This window comes from Dermacentor variabilis, chromosome 2, assembly GCF_050947875.1.
Source record: "Dermacentor variabilis isolate Ectoservices chromosome 2, ASM5094787v1, whole genome shotgun sequence".
Classification (NCBI taxonomy): domain Eukaryota; kingdom Metazoa; phylum Arthropoda; class Arachnida; order Ixodida; family Ixodidae; genus Dermacentor; species Dermacentor variabilis.
Window position 1 is genome coordinate 246,898,061 of NC_134569.1, and position 17,014 is coordinate 246,915,074.

Genomic DNA, 17,014 nt, shown 5'->3' on the forward strand with positions numbered 1-17,014 from the left:
CTACACAAGCCTAATCAACACACTATCAGGCAAGATAAACCAATAAAGAATCAATCAAACCAATCAATCAAGTTGACAAAGCACGCAGCGAGGTCCGATGAGACGAAGCGTTGTGGTGGTTCATTCGTGCCGTCCTGTTACATAAAAAAATAATATTTTTTTTCACCTACGCCAAAGCACCCATGTCAAGACACTAAAGCCAGCCAAGGTAATTACGTTCCTATTTATTTTTTCTACTTTGACTTTGAGGGGGGGGGGGGGAGTGGAATGGGGTGAGCCGACGATGGTGGCCAAGTCCTGTGTGCGCAAAAGAGAAAAGCGGGGAGCAAGCGCGCCGCCTTCCGTCGAGCGCGATACATCGGGGATAGTGGATGGAATGGGGGCGGGATTTCTCTGAATCTGATTGCGCAACATATTTATTTGCCTTGTGTGACGCATTATATACAGCGACTTTTTCTTAGGTAGATTTATTGGATACTTATGCGTATACTTGAATATCTTGTTACCAGGTTTTGTGTATACGTGCAGTGAACTTTGTTTCCAGCGGCACTTTTTTGCCCTTTATCAAGGTGTATCTTCGCATTTATAATGTACGAGGGCGAGTGAAATGAAAGTTAACCTACCCACTCCGCGCAATAATGGTACGGTTCATTATCTGCGAGGCATGCGCGTAGCACACAGGCATCTCTCATTTACAAAAGTGACACGCAGGTGTGAGGATAAATGTTCTTTCATGATCTCATACACTGGGTTGAACATGGTTGCGTGACGTAATGGATGCTCTAGAAGTTGAGCAGCGTGGTGCCGTGAGGTTTTTGACAGCTGAAGGTGTTTCCCAAAAAGAAATGAGTCGCCGTATGGCTGCCGTGTTCGTTGAATATTTCATTGGCCACTGTGAAGCGTTGGAGTAAACCGCTCAAAGAAGGACGTGAAAGTTGCAAAGACGATCCAAGACCGGGCCAATGCCATCGTGCAATCACCCCCAACAAAATTCCAAAGGTTGATGATCTTATGAGGCAAGAATGGGGGATAAGCATCAATGAACTGGCAGAACGTGTGGACATCACTCACAGTTCACTTCACGCCATAATTCATGAACATCTCGGTTATCGGCTCTTGTGTCCGCAATGGGATGCCCAAGATTTTGAACCGCCGCAAGACGGAGAAGTTCGGTGCTGCCGTGACTCATCTGATCTGGTATCATAATGAGGGTGACGACTTCTTGTCTGCAACTGTGATCGGGGACAAACCATGGTGCCACTACTACGATCCTGAAGCACGATCGATGGCAAAGCTTACAGTGGAAACATTCGAATTCACCACCCCCAGAAAACGCAAAGGCCGTCATTACCGCCGGAAAGGTGTTGAGTTTTTTCTTCGGTCGTCAGGGGTCATTACTGATAGAATTTGCTAAATCTTGAGAGGCTATCAATTATTTCAGATATTGCGAAATGACGGATCGGCTCCGAGTCTCAATCAAGAAGAAACGACGTGAAATATTGACGAATGGGGTCATCTTGTTCCACGACAATGCCCGTCCCTACGTCGCTGATGTGTTTATTGCAAAACTGGCAAAGTTCAACTTCGAAACGCTGCAACATCCGCCACACAGCTCAGACCTGTCGCCTTGCGACTTCCACATGTTGGGGCACCTGAAAAAACAGCTCAAGAAAACCAGACTTGTGTAGGACTATGATGTGAAAGAGACATTTGCAGGCTTTTTGAAGCAGCAACCCAAGGAGCTTTATGAGACGGGAATCAGGCGACTCGCTAGTCAATGGGAGGAATGTCTAAACGCTCATGAAGACTACTTTTAAATAACATACCCTGTTTGTCATGTATTCCCACTGGCTCATTTTCATTTGACTCGCCCCCGTATATTTTGCAGAACTCCCGCTTTTTATACACGCTCTCTGTTGCGACTACAATTTCGATGCAATTACTCACGACACACGACCGCACACACGACTGTTCCTGCCTAATACATTCGAACAAATGACAGCGTCATTGAGATTTTTCACTGGCCGTTGAATACGTACATGAATTTAAACACGGTTCTTGAATGACAAAGTTTCATTAACATATTTGTCCTCAACTTGTTAATTTCATGGCCTTTACATTTTCCATATCAGCGGCGTGCGCTGCTTTGCTGGCTTCGAACTGATGTAGTTCTAAAGTTCGTGTGATATTTTCTTTACTTATTAAATAGACAAAAACATCGAAGCATTGACATCAGTTATGTTGGGCACAATATTTGGCACATACGAGTACATTCTTTTATGAAAAAATACATATTTTACTTGTATTAATTGGCAATGCATAGCATTCAAGAATTCGTTTGCAGCATCTTTGGCAATGGCAATGCAGTTATTATTCGTGTATTTGATCCCTAGGCAAATTGTTTAAGAGGAAGCTTTAACTCGGGCCCAACTCCGACGCAGCCTATTCAGATACATGTAAAACGCGGAAACACTTTTCTGAGATAATTCCTGAATGGCTTTTAGTGAAATTTGTTGCATTTGAGAGAGTCAGTTAAACTCTAGCGTCTGTTGGAAGCGGAATATCGATTTAGGGCCTGAACTTTGTTTAAAATATTTTGAAAAAGTCGAAAGTACGAAAAATATAGAAGCACGAAGTTTACAAATTAATAACTCTGCATCAAGAACAGATATCGCGGTTCTGTAAACGGCATCCATTACACCGTTCAAAGCGCACAAATTCGATATGTCAATTTGTATCTTACGTGAATTGGTTATGTTATGTACAAGGGTTCTGCAAAAGCCGTATTTCCATAATACTTAATTTTTTGAGACTCATGTGTAACATATCAATTTTGTCCGCTGTAGATGTACTATTATGTGCAATTCACAGAATTGTGATACCAATTTTCATTACTGATTTACAGAGTTGTAAACTTAATTGTTTCGTTTTCTGAAAATTTGATTTTTGCCACTTTTCAATAAAATATTGACGACCAAAATGGGAAATTCGAAATAAACAATCATTAAAACGTAAGTTGTTCCTTTAAATGCAACACGTCGTCAAATTTGGTGCAGTGGTTGCCGAGAAAAACGAATTCTCCTTCTACACGTATTTAGATAGGAGCATCCGACCTAATGTTTCCTCTCAAGGAAGAGGCCGAGCTGCAACGTGAGCCTCCCCCCTCCCGCCCCCCCCCCACCCGAACGAAATTTCTGGCTACGCCACTGCTGGGCTGGGCTTGTAACCAAAGGACCTGGGGAGTCCCTATAAGCTAGGAGGGCCAGGTACGGGTCAACCGCTTTTTCCAACATTCGTTTTACCGTCTGCACTGTACGTTCGGCAGCTCCATTTGACTGCGGGTACCTGGGGCTGTACGTGAGGTGATGGAAGCCATAACTAGTCGCAAACAATGCAAATTCTGCGGAAGCGAATTGAGGACCGTTGTCTGTTACGACAAGTTCTGGAATCCCGTGCCTAGCAAATATACTATTGATTTGCTCAATAACCGCCGCCAAGCTCGTGAAAGATAAAAGGGCAAGCTCTGGATAGCGCGAAAAATAGTCTACGACCACGAGATACGATCTACCATGCAAAAGGAAAAGGTCAGCTCCTACCTTCAGACAAGGCAAGCCGATGGCATCATGGGCTTTCTGAACGCGCAGTCTCGCGCACTCTCGACAACTGTTTACCAGAGCTCCTAGCTTAGCGCTGAGACCGGGCCACCACAGATTCGCGGGCCCTTGCGCCACATTTCACAATACCCTGGTGACCAACATGCAATGAACAAAGTATTTCGCTTCTTAGGTTCTGAGGCACCACAAGACGAGACCCATGCAGAAGCACACCGTCACATATTGTAAGGTTTGCTCTCTCCGACCAGTAAGGGCTTAGCCAACTGCTTACTTTAGCGAGACGTGGCCAGCCCTGCTTACAATACAACCGAAGTTGTTGGCAGGTTGAGTCTTTTTCTTGCGCGAACTTTATTTTGTTCCAATGGGCTGAAAATTTCAGTTCGCTGATGCAGCCTTGTGCATGGCTCGATACTTCGCGGCAATCTAGCTCCCCTATCTCTACATCCGCTTCCGTGCAAGGTGCCCGAGAAAGGGCGTCGGCGGTGCCAATCTGTTTTCCTGGGACATAGGAGACTGAAAAGCGATATCGCATGAGCCTCAATCGGAATCTTTGTATTCTAGGGGGAAGCACTGACCGAGTAGCGATACGAGCGGTTTGTGATCTGTCTGAAATTGAAATTCCAGCCCTATCAAAAACCCTTCCAGCCTTTCTGCCGCCCACGTCAGCGCAAGTGTTTCCTTTTCTATCTGCGCGTACCGTTGTTCTGTTGGCGTTAATGAACGAGATTGGTACGCAACCGGCCGCCTTTCCCCATCTGATTGCACTTTGTTAGATAAGGGACCTTTTTCTAAGCCCCCTTCGAGTTCCCCAGACCACATCGAATCGCAGCACAGCTAATTGAGAAGCGTAGAAACACGGAAAGCACATTCCAGAGGAGCGCACGTGCAAACAAGTTGAATGCCGCCACTTCGTACGCCACCGGTGGAGCTTTTCAATGCTTGACTCTTCCAGAAAGCGAGGGGATAGCCCGGCACTGTTCCAGGTAACGTGAGTCCCGAAGCCAGACGGCTGTGATGTACCGGGAAGGCCTGACAGCGTCGCACCGGCCGCCTTTGAAGAGGGCATTTACAAGCCAGCGAGGCCATACCGCCGGTAGTAGGGGGCCCTCGGACAATTGGGGCCCAAGCGTCGTCCCCCCGTCCGCCTTTGAAGAGCGCATTGCAAGCCAGCAAGGCAAGAGTGCCGCAGGGAGCCGCCGGGTGTGACACCACCGCTCGGGCGCCTACCATTGGCCGAAAATGGCGTCATCTGAGCGGACTCTCCCATTGGCCGAACATGACGTGTCTTCCAGACCTCGAAGGGTTTAAAAGACGCAGACCTAGAGGATTCCAGAGATTCCTAGAGCATTCCCTGATTCACCTCTCTCGAACTTCTTGCCGCGGGCCGCAGCGTCCGAGTTGCTGCCGGCCCGTAATGACTGTACGACTGTTCATTGACGTCTCTCTGTAAATAATGTAAAATAAACCTCCCACAAGTTTTTTTCATCGCAAAGTCCATCCTCAACTCCTACAACTTGCATGAGCACACAGCCGAGACCGTATGACGACGCGTCGGCGGACACAATAATGCGCAGCTTAGGGTCGAATTTTGCGACGCATTGCGCCGAGGTGATCAATTCTTTCAAAGTCTCGAAGGATTTTTGCTGAGGCAGGCCCCAGTGCCACTCACGGCACTTCAAGAGAAGACTACGGAGCGGTGCCGACATGTCGGCAAGGTTGTTCACAAACCTTGCCAGATAGTTGATCATGCCCAAAAACCTGCGGACATCAGCAATATTTGATGGTGTAGCCATTTCGTTCATGGCTCGAACTTTCTTGGGATCCGGCGTGATTCCCGCCGCATCGACCACGTAGCCTAAAAACGCTACTCTGCTGACACAAAAAGAACATTTTGCCCGATTGAGCGTTACCCCCGCTGCAACCAACCTTTTGAACACTGCGTGCAGCCGTTCATCATGTTCACGCTTAGTAGCTCCGTAAATGAGAACGTCGTCCACCAGGTTCACTACTCCTTGAAGGCTATCTAAGATTTCCGTCATTCGCTTTTGAAAGTATTCCGGGGCCGAGGTGATATCGAACGGCAGTCGCTGGAAGCAGTAACTACCAAAGGGGGTGATAAATGTTAGTTCTTGACTTTCTTTCGCCAATTTAAGCTGGTGAAATCCTGAATTGGCATCTAATTTCGAAAAGTATGTGGCTCCCGCCAATTGCCCAAGTGCGTCGTCTACGGTCGGCAAGACAAACCGTTCACGTAGGACGCTCTTGTTCAGCTGGGTTAGATCCACACAGATTCGAACTTCCCCACTTGGTTTGACTACTGGGACCATTCCTGCACACCATGTTGTTGGACCATCTACCTTACGAATGACTTTGCTTTTGACCATTTTGGCCAACTCTAGTTTGATGGGGTTCTTTAACGGGATGGGTACCCGCCGTGGCACGAAAATTGCAAAGGGGACGGCGCCCTCTTTCATGCGAATGGTGTATTCGCCTGACATCATGCCCAGTCCAGAGAAGAGCTGCGGATACATGTGCTCGTACTGTTTACCGTCAACCACATGAAATTTGACTACACCAAGTGCTCAATGGCTGGGAGCCCTAATAGGACACACTGCAGTGACTCTACAACGTACAGTGTTTGTCGCGTTGTTTTGCCTTCCCAAACAATATCTGCTGAAAAACAACCATTCACTTCGAGGCGCTGATTCGCAGCGCTTCTCAACACCGTTTGTGACCTGTCTATACGAGGCGGTACACCGGCGAAATCGGGCGGAACAACAGTGACTTCGGCTCCTGAATCAATTTTTGCACTTACGCATACACCATTGATAGACACTTCCGCGTATCTGGCATTTGAGCTGTTGAGTGTCCCAACAAAAAAGATTTGTCCATCGCCTTCTAGCATAGACACGCCCACCTCGTTGTTTTCTGTTCTCTTGTGACACACCCCGGCCACATGTCCCTTGATACCACAGTGGTCACACCGCGCTGAACGTGCAGGGCACCGGGCTCTCGGGTGGCTCGAGCGTCCGCAGAACTGGCACGCCTGCGTTCGCCGCTGGGCTGTGGTGCCAGGCTCCCAGTTGTTGGACGGCTTCCTCGTTGTTCGTCGGACTACGTCAAGTTCCCCTGTATTCGCGTCGTTGCTGACGGCCCGGAGTTCCAGTTGCTGTCGGTGAACTGTTTCCTTGAGCCTGACCCTCGCCAGAGCGGTCGCTAGCGTAAGGGTGGCATCCGTCTGGAGCGCTTCCGACAGCTGCGCGCCCTCGAGGCCGACCACAAATATGTCGCGGATCATTCGATCCCGGAATTCTGCAAATTCACAGCGGTCTGCAAGCTCGTGCAGGGCTGTCACAATGTTGTCCCCACTTTCCCCGGATTCTTGCTTTCGTCGATGTAAATTTGCGCTTTCATAGACTATATTCTTCGTGGCCACAAAATGGGCGTCAAACTTTTTCTTACTAGCCGCGTTTACATGAATGCGACAGCGTCGCATCGCATTTCTAGCGCGTCACATTCATCTAAACAGCAGTAATGCGCTAGGAAGGCGCATCGCATTAATGCGCCAGGCGAGGGTAGCTTTACGGGCGCGAGTCGTCTCTCGCGGAGCATGTAAACACAGGATTATCGCATTAGGAATGATGGGAAGGAATTAGCCATCAACATGGCGGCGGTCCCGGCTGCCCGCTTCGAATTGAATTTGGCATTGCTTTTGTAAAATGCACTTCGTTCGCAGCAAATGATTGTGTAAACGGCTTTCGCTTAGTCTCAGGCCGCTTCGACGACAGAGTATTATGGATGCCCTTGTGGTGTTTTTGAGATCGCTTCTCCTTTCGAACGAGCCGAAGCCTAACGCAAGAAACATTCGAGATGTCGGCGTTACCTATCGCTAGAGTCGGAAAATAGCCGCAACGACGGCATATGGCCTCTGAGATCCGAAAATCTCGCTGGCCAACTAAAGCTGCAAAACACGTGCGCGGCTTTGCGTCCGCTACACTATAGCATGTAGCGTACGCTATAAGTTGCGTACGCTAAACTAAAACTGTCTATTTCTCGGCACTCAACCACCAACGTGCACTCGGCCAACTACCGGAAACCAGTTACACCGGAAGTCGGTTGCACTTCCCTTATACGACACCATGTGGCGCTACGTTCTTGCGAGAGATACTGTATATGCTACCGTAGGTAAAGCCCCTCCACACACCTGCCCTCCTTCTCTACGCTCCTCTCCCACTCACCCCTTAGCTTACGTAGCTGCAGCTTCCTGTTCCGAGTGGATGTGACACTTTGTTTTTTAGCGTTGTTCCCTTTCGCGCCCCTGGAGAGGCTTTAATTGCACGAGCTGAGATTGAAACTGTGAATGCGATTCCATCCAAGAACCACCGCCTTCTGTAACCTGCGATCTGCTCGTGTTCGCTGCTTCGCGTCAACCTGCGACGGGTTGTGGCACGAGCGACAACGTACAGTGGAATGTAGTGCCTGGGCGCTTGGAGACCACTGCCGTTTTTCGTGCATTTGGACAACAGCGACCGCGAACTACTACTTCAGCGGAATACAACAGCTTGTCCCTTTTGCATTTTTCTTATGGTGACTGTCACAGCTCTGCTAAGCACGCGCGGGCGTCTCAGGCACGTTCACACCGAAGGCGGAGCGGACAAGCGGACAGGCGGATCCGGCCAAGCGGCCGCGGATTTTCCGCTTTGCGGAAAATACGCGGCCGCTTGGCCGGATCGCGCCCGGACCGATTTTTTCCGCGCGGATAAGTTGGCCGCTTTGGCCGCAGCCAATCAGAACCCGACACTGCGGAAGCGCTGGTGAATGAATGTAAACGAATGTCTTTCTCTGGGCTTTTCGCTTCTGTTATTCAAAAGCGTCAAAACGGCAAGTTGGGCCACTTGGTTGGGATTCATAGTAAGGTTTGTTACAGAGCAACACAAGACAAGGACAAAAGAAGGTATAAAACGACGACACGGCGCCGTGTCGTCGCTTTATACCTTCTTTTTTCCTTGTCTTCTGTTGCGCTGTAACAAATCTTGAAAATCGACTAGACAAGTGACGAGTAAAATGCCAAAGATCTCGTCTTCTTCGTCTGAGCTTATTTTGCAGAAGTAGATAGCGGACGGGAGCGCGCCGACCCACGAAGAAAAAATATCGAAAGTGCGCGCACAAACCCAAAGTGCCGCGAGATGGCGCCACATCCTTGAAATTGCTAAAGAAAAATCGAGATGCCCCTCCTTATAGTGTACTAGAATAATGTATTATTCTAGTACACTATACCCCTCCTTCCCGGCGGCGCGGATAGCCAGACAACGCGGCCGGTCTGAACAGGCGTGGGCACTCGCCGCCTCGCCGCTTTGAAAATCCGCTTGTCTGCTTAGACGCTCCGCTTTCGGTGTGAATGTGCAGCAGTCAAATGGGAAATTTTCGCAGCGCAACTCCAGGAAGCGGAAACGCCGGAACCGGAAATTTTCAAACCGGAAATGCCGGAACCGGAAATACCGGAACCGGATTCGGTGTGAGGGGAAAACGCGGCGCACAACAAAGCTTGTCGCTACTTAAGAAAGTGGCGCGTAGATGCAGGGGTTTTAACCGTAGGTAGCACATACAGTAACTCTAGCGAGAGTTAAGGCGCTACATGTAGACGGCGTCGCATCGCCTTTCCCAAATGCGCTTGGAAATGCGATGCGTCACTGTCGCATTCATGTAAACGGGGCTACTGTCTCGTAGCTTCGAGACTCCTCTTCGGTAAGGCCGAATGTCTGAAAAATTTTTCTTGCCTGCCTGACCATGGTGTACAAAAGCGTTCGCACCTGGGCCTCCTCCGTTCTGTCGTTGAGCCCCGACGCGTAGCGGTAGTCATCGAATGACATAATCCATTGTGGCCATTCGGAAGTCCGGTCGAAGTTGAAGGGTGTCGGTGGCGGGATGGCTGCCGTTGGCGGGGTTGCCGCTGGCGGAGCCGTCATCGCGCAGATCGAACGCCGGGTGAGCGCCGCAAAGGCAACTAGGATGGGGGGGGGGGGGGTCGATCCCACTTCTCACACCATGCCGTGTCCGCTGCCGGAGCGGTGATGCAAGCAAAAGACTGACGCCACTCCGATGTAGCCACGAACCCAAAAAGCCCCGTGTTTATTAGACAGCCGCTCTTTATCCCTTTTCCTCACTGACGTCACAGCCTGTGCACATGAGTGCTGGGTCAGATCAGAGAACCGATAACGCTACAGCACCGACCTCTACAGCCCGCTTCCATGTAGTGGGTGTGGAAATCGGTGGATTATTGTCGGCGTAGACCACCTTACTCGCTACGCTGAGACTGTAGCTCTGCCAACAGCGACTGCCCGTGACGTTGGTTTCTTCATTCTTCGCAATTTTGTTCTTCGCCACGGTGCTCCCCGAGAACTGCTGAGTGATATAGGCCGTGTCTTCCTGTTGGAGGGCGTCCAAGCCCTCCTCGCTCAGTGCAGGATAATTCACAGCAAATCGACCGCGTACCATCCCCAAACCAACGTTCTGACTGAGCGGTTCAATCGCACACTTGGCGACAAGTTGCGGATGTACATTTCATCTGATCACTCCAACTGGGACACCGTACTCCCTTTTGTTACATACGCATACGTTCGCATACAACACCGCGACGCAAGCGACCACCGGCTTTTCCCCCTTTTTCCTTGTGTATGGCCGTGAGCCTTCATGCCCTTTGGACACCATACTGCCGTACCAACCTGACGCTACAGAGTATACTCCGCTTTCCGAAGTCGCCAAGTATGCTGAAGACTGCGGTCAGCTGGCACGTGCCCTGACTAGTGAGACACAAGAACGTCAAAAGACAAGACATGACCGTGCTCATCAACCTCCGCACAACTTTGCTCCTGGTTCGCTTGTGTGGCTTTGGATACCAGCCCACGTTCCTGGCCTTTCTTCTAAGCTCCTGGCGCGTTTTCACGGTCCGTACCGTATCATCAAGGTCACTTCACTGGTCAACTACATCGTTGAGGCGCTCACAGTGTCACCAGACCTGCGTTGTCGTGGACGAGAGACAGTACATGTCAGCCGCCTGAAACCCTATTACGACCCACTCATCTTCTCCGCGCCCTGAGTCGCCCAGATGGCTACGCTTCGATCCCGGGGCATTGTAATGAAGCACACGCGCCCCTGTGTATGTGTCGACTGACGAGAAAGACGAAGGACCGTGCCGTGATCGCGAGCGAGCCCCGTGCTACAGACAGCCCATGCAGTGCCTTTACCTAGCGTTCCACAACGTTGTGAACGACAGTACACCTCGTCGCAGTATAAATGTGTAACACACCACAAAAGAAACACGTGAACGCAATGTTTTCTCTTTTTAGGTGTTTATTTTGCAACCATAAAATACATAAATTTTTTTGTGCAGCAGTGTTAACAGTTTGCAAGTAGTCTTTGTTCACTGAAATAGCATGATACAGCTAAAGGACAGTGCTGGTCTGCTGTGGGAGTTTGGCATACTGCCTGGGAGGCTCTTTTTAAGCCGTTCCCATGTTCTCGGCTCTGAATGGTACAGTATCCGGCATTTCTCTGTCCCCGTCGAGAGTGAAGCTTGGATAGTTACAGTGCTCGTACAAACTGAAACAAACGAACAAACAAATAATATAATAATGAATAACTCTGTGAACCATGCAGATGATTTAGTGGACTTTTTAACATTTGTGTGCAAGAAATCCTGATCCTGGCACAGCCACAGATAAAATTATTATTTCGTCGTTGCACATGCATGTAATAGACATATACTGTGCACTTCCAGTGAGAATTTGTACGTTCAACTTCTGCGACGTGATTCTCACTTTAGAACCGGCGAAGGAAATCTGAGGACAGGAAGGATCGATTTAGTGACTTGGCTCACAATATCGTTGAACAAAATATACATCCAGGGAGTGCGATAAATCAATACGACAACGCATGGCATGCACAAACAAAATAGCACGCAGACTGCTACGATATAAGTATAAAGGTTTACATGCGGTGACTTAGATAAAGGACTGCATTACATGCAGACTGCGGTGACAAAGTTTTACACATAAACTGTGAAAATGCGACAACAAAACAATTGAGGAACGACTTGCATCTCGGTTGTCCGCAGTGTTTCATGTAAGTGTCTTTTTGTCCTATGTTCCTAGGTCTGCTCTAGTCCACATGCGGAGATGTGCCACACACAATTCATTCTTATGTCAATGCAGCAGACATATATCGTACAGTACTGGGTATTTACAGTTTTGCTTTTTCATCTACGGGAAGGAACAAAAACGACTTCAAATTAATTATGACTTTTCCGCAATAACAGCTACACAAGTGTCTTACCTGATTTCTTCCCGAATGGTGATAACAGTTGCGAGCATAGCAGGTCATCCGCACACTAAGCTTCAATTTAAGCAGTGTTGTTCCAGTGTTTCCTAGAAAAAAATTAAGGAAAATACACCACACTTACAAGACGAAAAAATAATAATAAATATATGGTTATACCTGAAAGTACATCTCACATTAACGCTTGATCCGTTCGCATAAAAAGCTCTTCTTTTTTCTTCCTGTCAGAAAAAGCAAACAAAAAACAAAGTTCATACGTGCGCTTTTCTTGTCCATGTTACTTTGTGTAGTTTGCGTTTATTTGCGCAGTCCATGACAACAGAAATGCACCAACTAGTCTGCCAAGCTGTCGAGACGGTAAACGAGCTGGCATCCAGAGCTAGCTAGCATTTGGCGGGAACTCGCGCCCCTGCCGCCCTGCCTGCGCCCCCGCGAGCAGGCGGCGTTGGCCTGACGAATAAAAAATAGCAAACAGTGGCGTAGCTAGAAATTTCGTTCGGGGGGGGGGGGGAGGCTTACGTTGCAGCTCGGCATCCTCCTTAAGAGGAAGCTTTAGCTCGTGTGCTCCTATCTAAATATATGTAAAAGGAGAATTCGTTTTCCTCTGCAACCACTGCACCAAATTTTACGAACTTTGTTCCATTTAAAAGAAAAGCTTGTGCGGGGGGAGTTCTAATGACTGCTGGTTTCGAATTTTTTCATTTAGGTCGTCAATTTTTATTAAAAAATGGCCAAAATTGCAAATTTTCAGAAAACGAAACTATCAAGTACTCTGTAACTCAACAAGGAAAAATTATATCACAATTATGTGAATTTCATCTAATGGCACATCTACAGCGGAGAAAATTGATGTTACACATGAATCTATAAAATTTAGTATAATGGAAACACGGCTTTTGCAGAACCCTTGTACACAACGTAACCAATTCACGTAAGATACAAATTGACATAACAAATTTGTCCACTTTGACTGTTATAACAGATGCCGTTTACAGAACCGCGATATCTGTTCTTGATGCAGAGCTGTTAGTTTGTAAACGTCGTGCTCCTATTTTTTTCGAACTTTCAAATGTTTACAAATATTTTAAACAAAATTCAGGCCCTAAATCGAAATTCCGCATCCAACAGACACTACAATTTTACTTTCTCTCTCACATGCAACAAATTTCATTAAAAGCGATACAGATGTTATCTCAGAAAAGCGTTTCTGCGTTTTACATGTATTTGAATAGGCCGTGTCAGAGTGAGGCCCGAGCTAAAGATTCCTCTTGAACAATTTGTCGAGGGATCAAATACATGAATAATAATTGCATTGCCATTGCCAAAGATGCTGCAAACGAATTCTTCAACGCTACGCACCGTAAAACAGGTAAAATGTATCAGTCTTCAGAAAAGAATATACTCGTATGTGCCAAAAATTGTGTCCAAAATAACTGATATCAATGCTTCCATGTTTTTTGTCTATTTAATAAGTAAAGAATATATCACATGAACTTTAGAACTATATCAGTTCGGAACCAGCAAAGCAGTGCATGCCGCTGATCTGAAAAATGTAAAGGCCATGAAATGAACAAGTTGTGGACAAATATGTTAATGAAACTTTGTCATTCAAGAACCGTGTTTACATTCATGTACGTATTCAACGGCCAGTGCAAAATATCAATGACGCTGGCATTTGTTCCAATCTATTACGCAGGAGCAGCTACTGCTCGTGTATCGTAATTGCACCGAAACTATAGTCGCAACAGAGAGCACATATAGAAAGCAGGAGTTCTGCAAAATATACGAGGGCGAGTCAAATGAAAGTGGGGTAATGCGAATATATGACAAATGGGGTACTTTATTTAAAAGTAGTCTCCATGAGCATTTAGACCTTCGTACCGTTGACTAAGGACCTAGGCGCGTGATTCCGGTCTAACAAATTCCTTGGGTTGCTGCTTCAAAAAGTCTACAACTGACTCTTTCACGTCATCGTCCGACACGAATGCGGCTCCCTTGAGCTTTTTTTTTTTCGGTTGCCCCAAAATGTGGATGTCGCAAGGCGACAGGTCTGGGCTGTGTGGCGGAAGTTGCAGCGTTTCCCACTTGTACGTTGCCAGTTTCGTATTAAATACATCAGCGATGTGGGGAAGGGCATTGTCGTGAAACAAGAAGCCGCACATCCTTCAACCGTCAACTGGGTATGCCAGGAGGAGTGGAGCTATTCTTTCCGCTGAATCATGGCGCCAAGTTAGGTTCTATCAAGAGTGTCCAAAGGTCCGTTGCACGGCCCTGGGAGACGGTCCCCGTTGGAACCGCCCCTACACCGATTGGAATACGGTAGCCGTGCAACACGCGGACTTCATTCATTCATTCATTATTTACAACATATTTTACAAAATACGAAAGCATTACTGGACCCATAGCCATTGGCTAGTCCCGGGTCCATACTGAACTTAGGATATAAAACGCAGCACGCGAGCGCACAAAAGCAGCAGACATAATACATAATAGTAATGTTAACATAGATAACTCAGACACGAAGGTAAATATAACGCAGTGTTCTTTTATCCTTAACGCGCACGAGCAACAAAACAGACATAATACTTAACAATGACATTGACATGCACAACTTGAGCAATTGACATGAACAACTTAGACAAGAATGTAAATATAAAGAAGTGCCCTTTTATCGACAGTATTTTTCAAAAAAAGTATTTTGTCACAGCAGACCTAAAGTGACGGGCTTCTTTTATATGTATTGGCAGAGAATTCCAAATAAGTACGCCGTTAAATTCCACGAGCCTTTTCCCGTACAGATTATGACATGGGGGCAAATTAAAACACTGATTACTTGCAGCTCTTACATTTCGTAACGGGATTTTAAACAAGGTAATTGGAGGTGGATTATTGTTTTCGATAATGCTGTGAATTACCTCAGAATTTTCAGTTCATACAATGCATGCACTGGCAACACGTGCAATGAGCTATACAAGTACTGTTGCGTGTGCCGAGGTATGCGTGGCCGGCATAAAGTCTGGACCCCACTTCACGCAGAGTCAGAGACGAGGAGAGCTTTCTCGGCGAAAAATTCTTTATGCAATGTTTACAAGTTGGCGTAGTTATCAAGAGAGAGCAGCAGAGCAGCTGCAAGCTGCTTAAATAACACCTCCCCGTCCCCAGATTCCCCAGACAGTCCCTAAGGACGAACAAGGTCGACAGAGAGAGGGTCCGGGCAGCTTCCGTGGTCCCAACGCCGCTTTCAGTGGCCGGCGCCTCCGGGCATCGTGCTGCGTCGTCAGGCCAATCTGGCGGTTGGTCGGAATGGTGCGCCGGGCAAGTTCAATGGCCCGGCATAGGACAAAGGGAACCAACTGCAAGGCACGGGGTTGAAACATAGTCCTCTGGTTGGTGGTCGGTAAAAGGGTTGCCCCCGGGCGCCGCCGCACAAAGGAGGGGAGGGGGCTGCGTTGCTGCCGGCACGAGGAGGGGCCGAATAGCAGTCCGTGAGCCGGCGGCCGCTTCCGTCGTAGACGCCGCGCAGCCGCGAGGAAACCCGAGCCGTGCACGTAGTCGTCGTGTGCCCGAAGCGGGCACCATGCGGGGTCGAATGCTGCCTCCATGGTCGACGCACCACAGCACTGGCCTACCGTCAGGCAAATCCCAGGGCACAAACATAACAGTACGTACTGGATTGTGTACACTATAGAAGAGTTGATAATTCTTAATGTGCGTTTTTGCAGACGGAATACAGGCTAAAGGTAAGTTATAAAAGTGTTTCCCCATGAGTCAATAGAATACGATATGTGGCTCTGAATGAAGAAGTACAGAATACGTAGGAAAGGATATCCGAAACATTGACGAGCCTTAAGAACAATACAACATCCGTAAGCAAGCTTGGAACAAAGGTGTTTATTGTGAGATTTCCAGTGCATGTCTGAATCAAAGAAAATGCCGAAATATTTGTAGCAGACAACTTGTAGTTTTGTGCCTCGTAATGATATTGTTACGTAGGAAGACGCAGACGAAAAGCTATGTACAAGTATATTTACAAGAAAATACGCTGCGCTTGGCCAAGAGGAAACAGCCCGCGCTAGCTTCTAATCGTCGTCGTCGTCTTCACACTGCTCGCCTTTTCGTGATCGCACATATTGTTCCGTAGCACTACCCCCGGCTGCAAAAGCGCCATCCCGGAGCGACTAAATATCGGACTCGGAAGCAGTGTTGTAGGCCTTGATCCTACTGACATGCACGACATCACTAGATGCCAGAGGAGAGGACGAGGTTGAACCCACAGGAGCAATTTCGTAAGTCACAGGCGTCCCCTGGCGCAGCACCCGGTAGGGCCCTGTGTATCCCGAAAGGAGCTTCTCTGAAAGTCCGACGTGACGGGAGGGCGACCACAGGAGCACGAGCGCACCAGGCGAAAACTGTACGTCACGATGGCGGGCGTTGTACTGACACTGCTGAGTGGTTTGTGAGGCCGTCAGTCGAGCACGGGCAAGCTGGCATGCATGGTCGGCGAGGGCGATGGCGTCGCGCGCATACTCGCTTGTTGAGATCGCAGAAGGAGGAAGTGCCGTGTCTAGGGGCAAGGTAGGTTCGCGACCGTAGAGTAGATAAAATGGAGAACATCCGGCGGTGTCGTGCCGGGAAGAATTGTACGCAAATGTTACGTAAGGAAGGGCAATGTCCCAGTCGTGGTGGTCTTTTGAAACGTACTTGGACAACATATCGGTAAGAGTACGGTTTAACCGCTCTGTCAGGCCATTGGTTTGAGGATGGTATGAGGTAGTCAGTTTGTGTTGAATGGAGCAGGAACGCACAATGTCAGCGATAACTTTCGAGAGGAAGTTTCGACCACGGTCAGGAAGCAGCTGTCGCGGGGCGCCATGAAGCAAGATAATGCCACGCAAGAGAAAGTCCGCGACGTCAGTGGCGCAACTGGTAGGGAGAGCCCGAGTGATAGCGTGTTGGGTGGCGTAATCAGGCGCGACGGCTACCCATTTGTTCCCAGAGGATGGCGTGGGAAAGGGACCGAGCAGGTCTAATCCAACACGGAAGAACGGTTCCACAGGGACGGTGAT

The 17,014-nt window shown here is 48.2% G+C and overlaps 1 protein-coding gene across 1 annotated transcript; it reads right to left on the reverse strand.

The window, feature by feature from the left end:
* Positions 1-3,782: 3,782 nt before the first annotated feature.
* Positions 3,783-9,580, reverse strand: LOC142570752 (uncharacterized). The gene is made up of 4 exons (XM_075679093.1): positions 9,324-9,580; positions 6,620-7,075; positions 5,343-5,483; positions 3,783-3,789 (listed from the first exon to the last, which is right to left on the reverse strand). Exons 1-4 carry the CDS (start codon positions 9,578-9,580, stop codon positions 3,783-3,785), a joined length of 861 nt encoding a protein of 286 aa, XP_075535208.1.
* Between the last annotated feature and the right edge of the window lie 7,434 nt (positions 9,581-17,014).

Excerpts from the sequence above, each read along its gene's own strand:
- LOC142570752 (XM_075679093.1), bottom strand. The coding sequence starts at position 9,580 with ATGACGGCTCCGCCAGCGGCAACCCCGCCAACGGCAGCCATCCCGCCA. Across the intron at positions 7,076-9,323 it reads AGCTACGAGACAGTAGCCCC|TAAGAAAAAGTTTGACGCCC; the intron begins GTTTACATGAAT and ends AAACGCGGCTAG. Across the intron at positions 5,484-6,619 it reads TCGAGCCACCCGAGAGCCCG|AGTAGCGTTTTTAGGCTACG; the intron begins GTGCCCTGCACG and ends TTGTGTCAGCAG.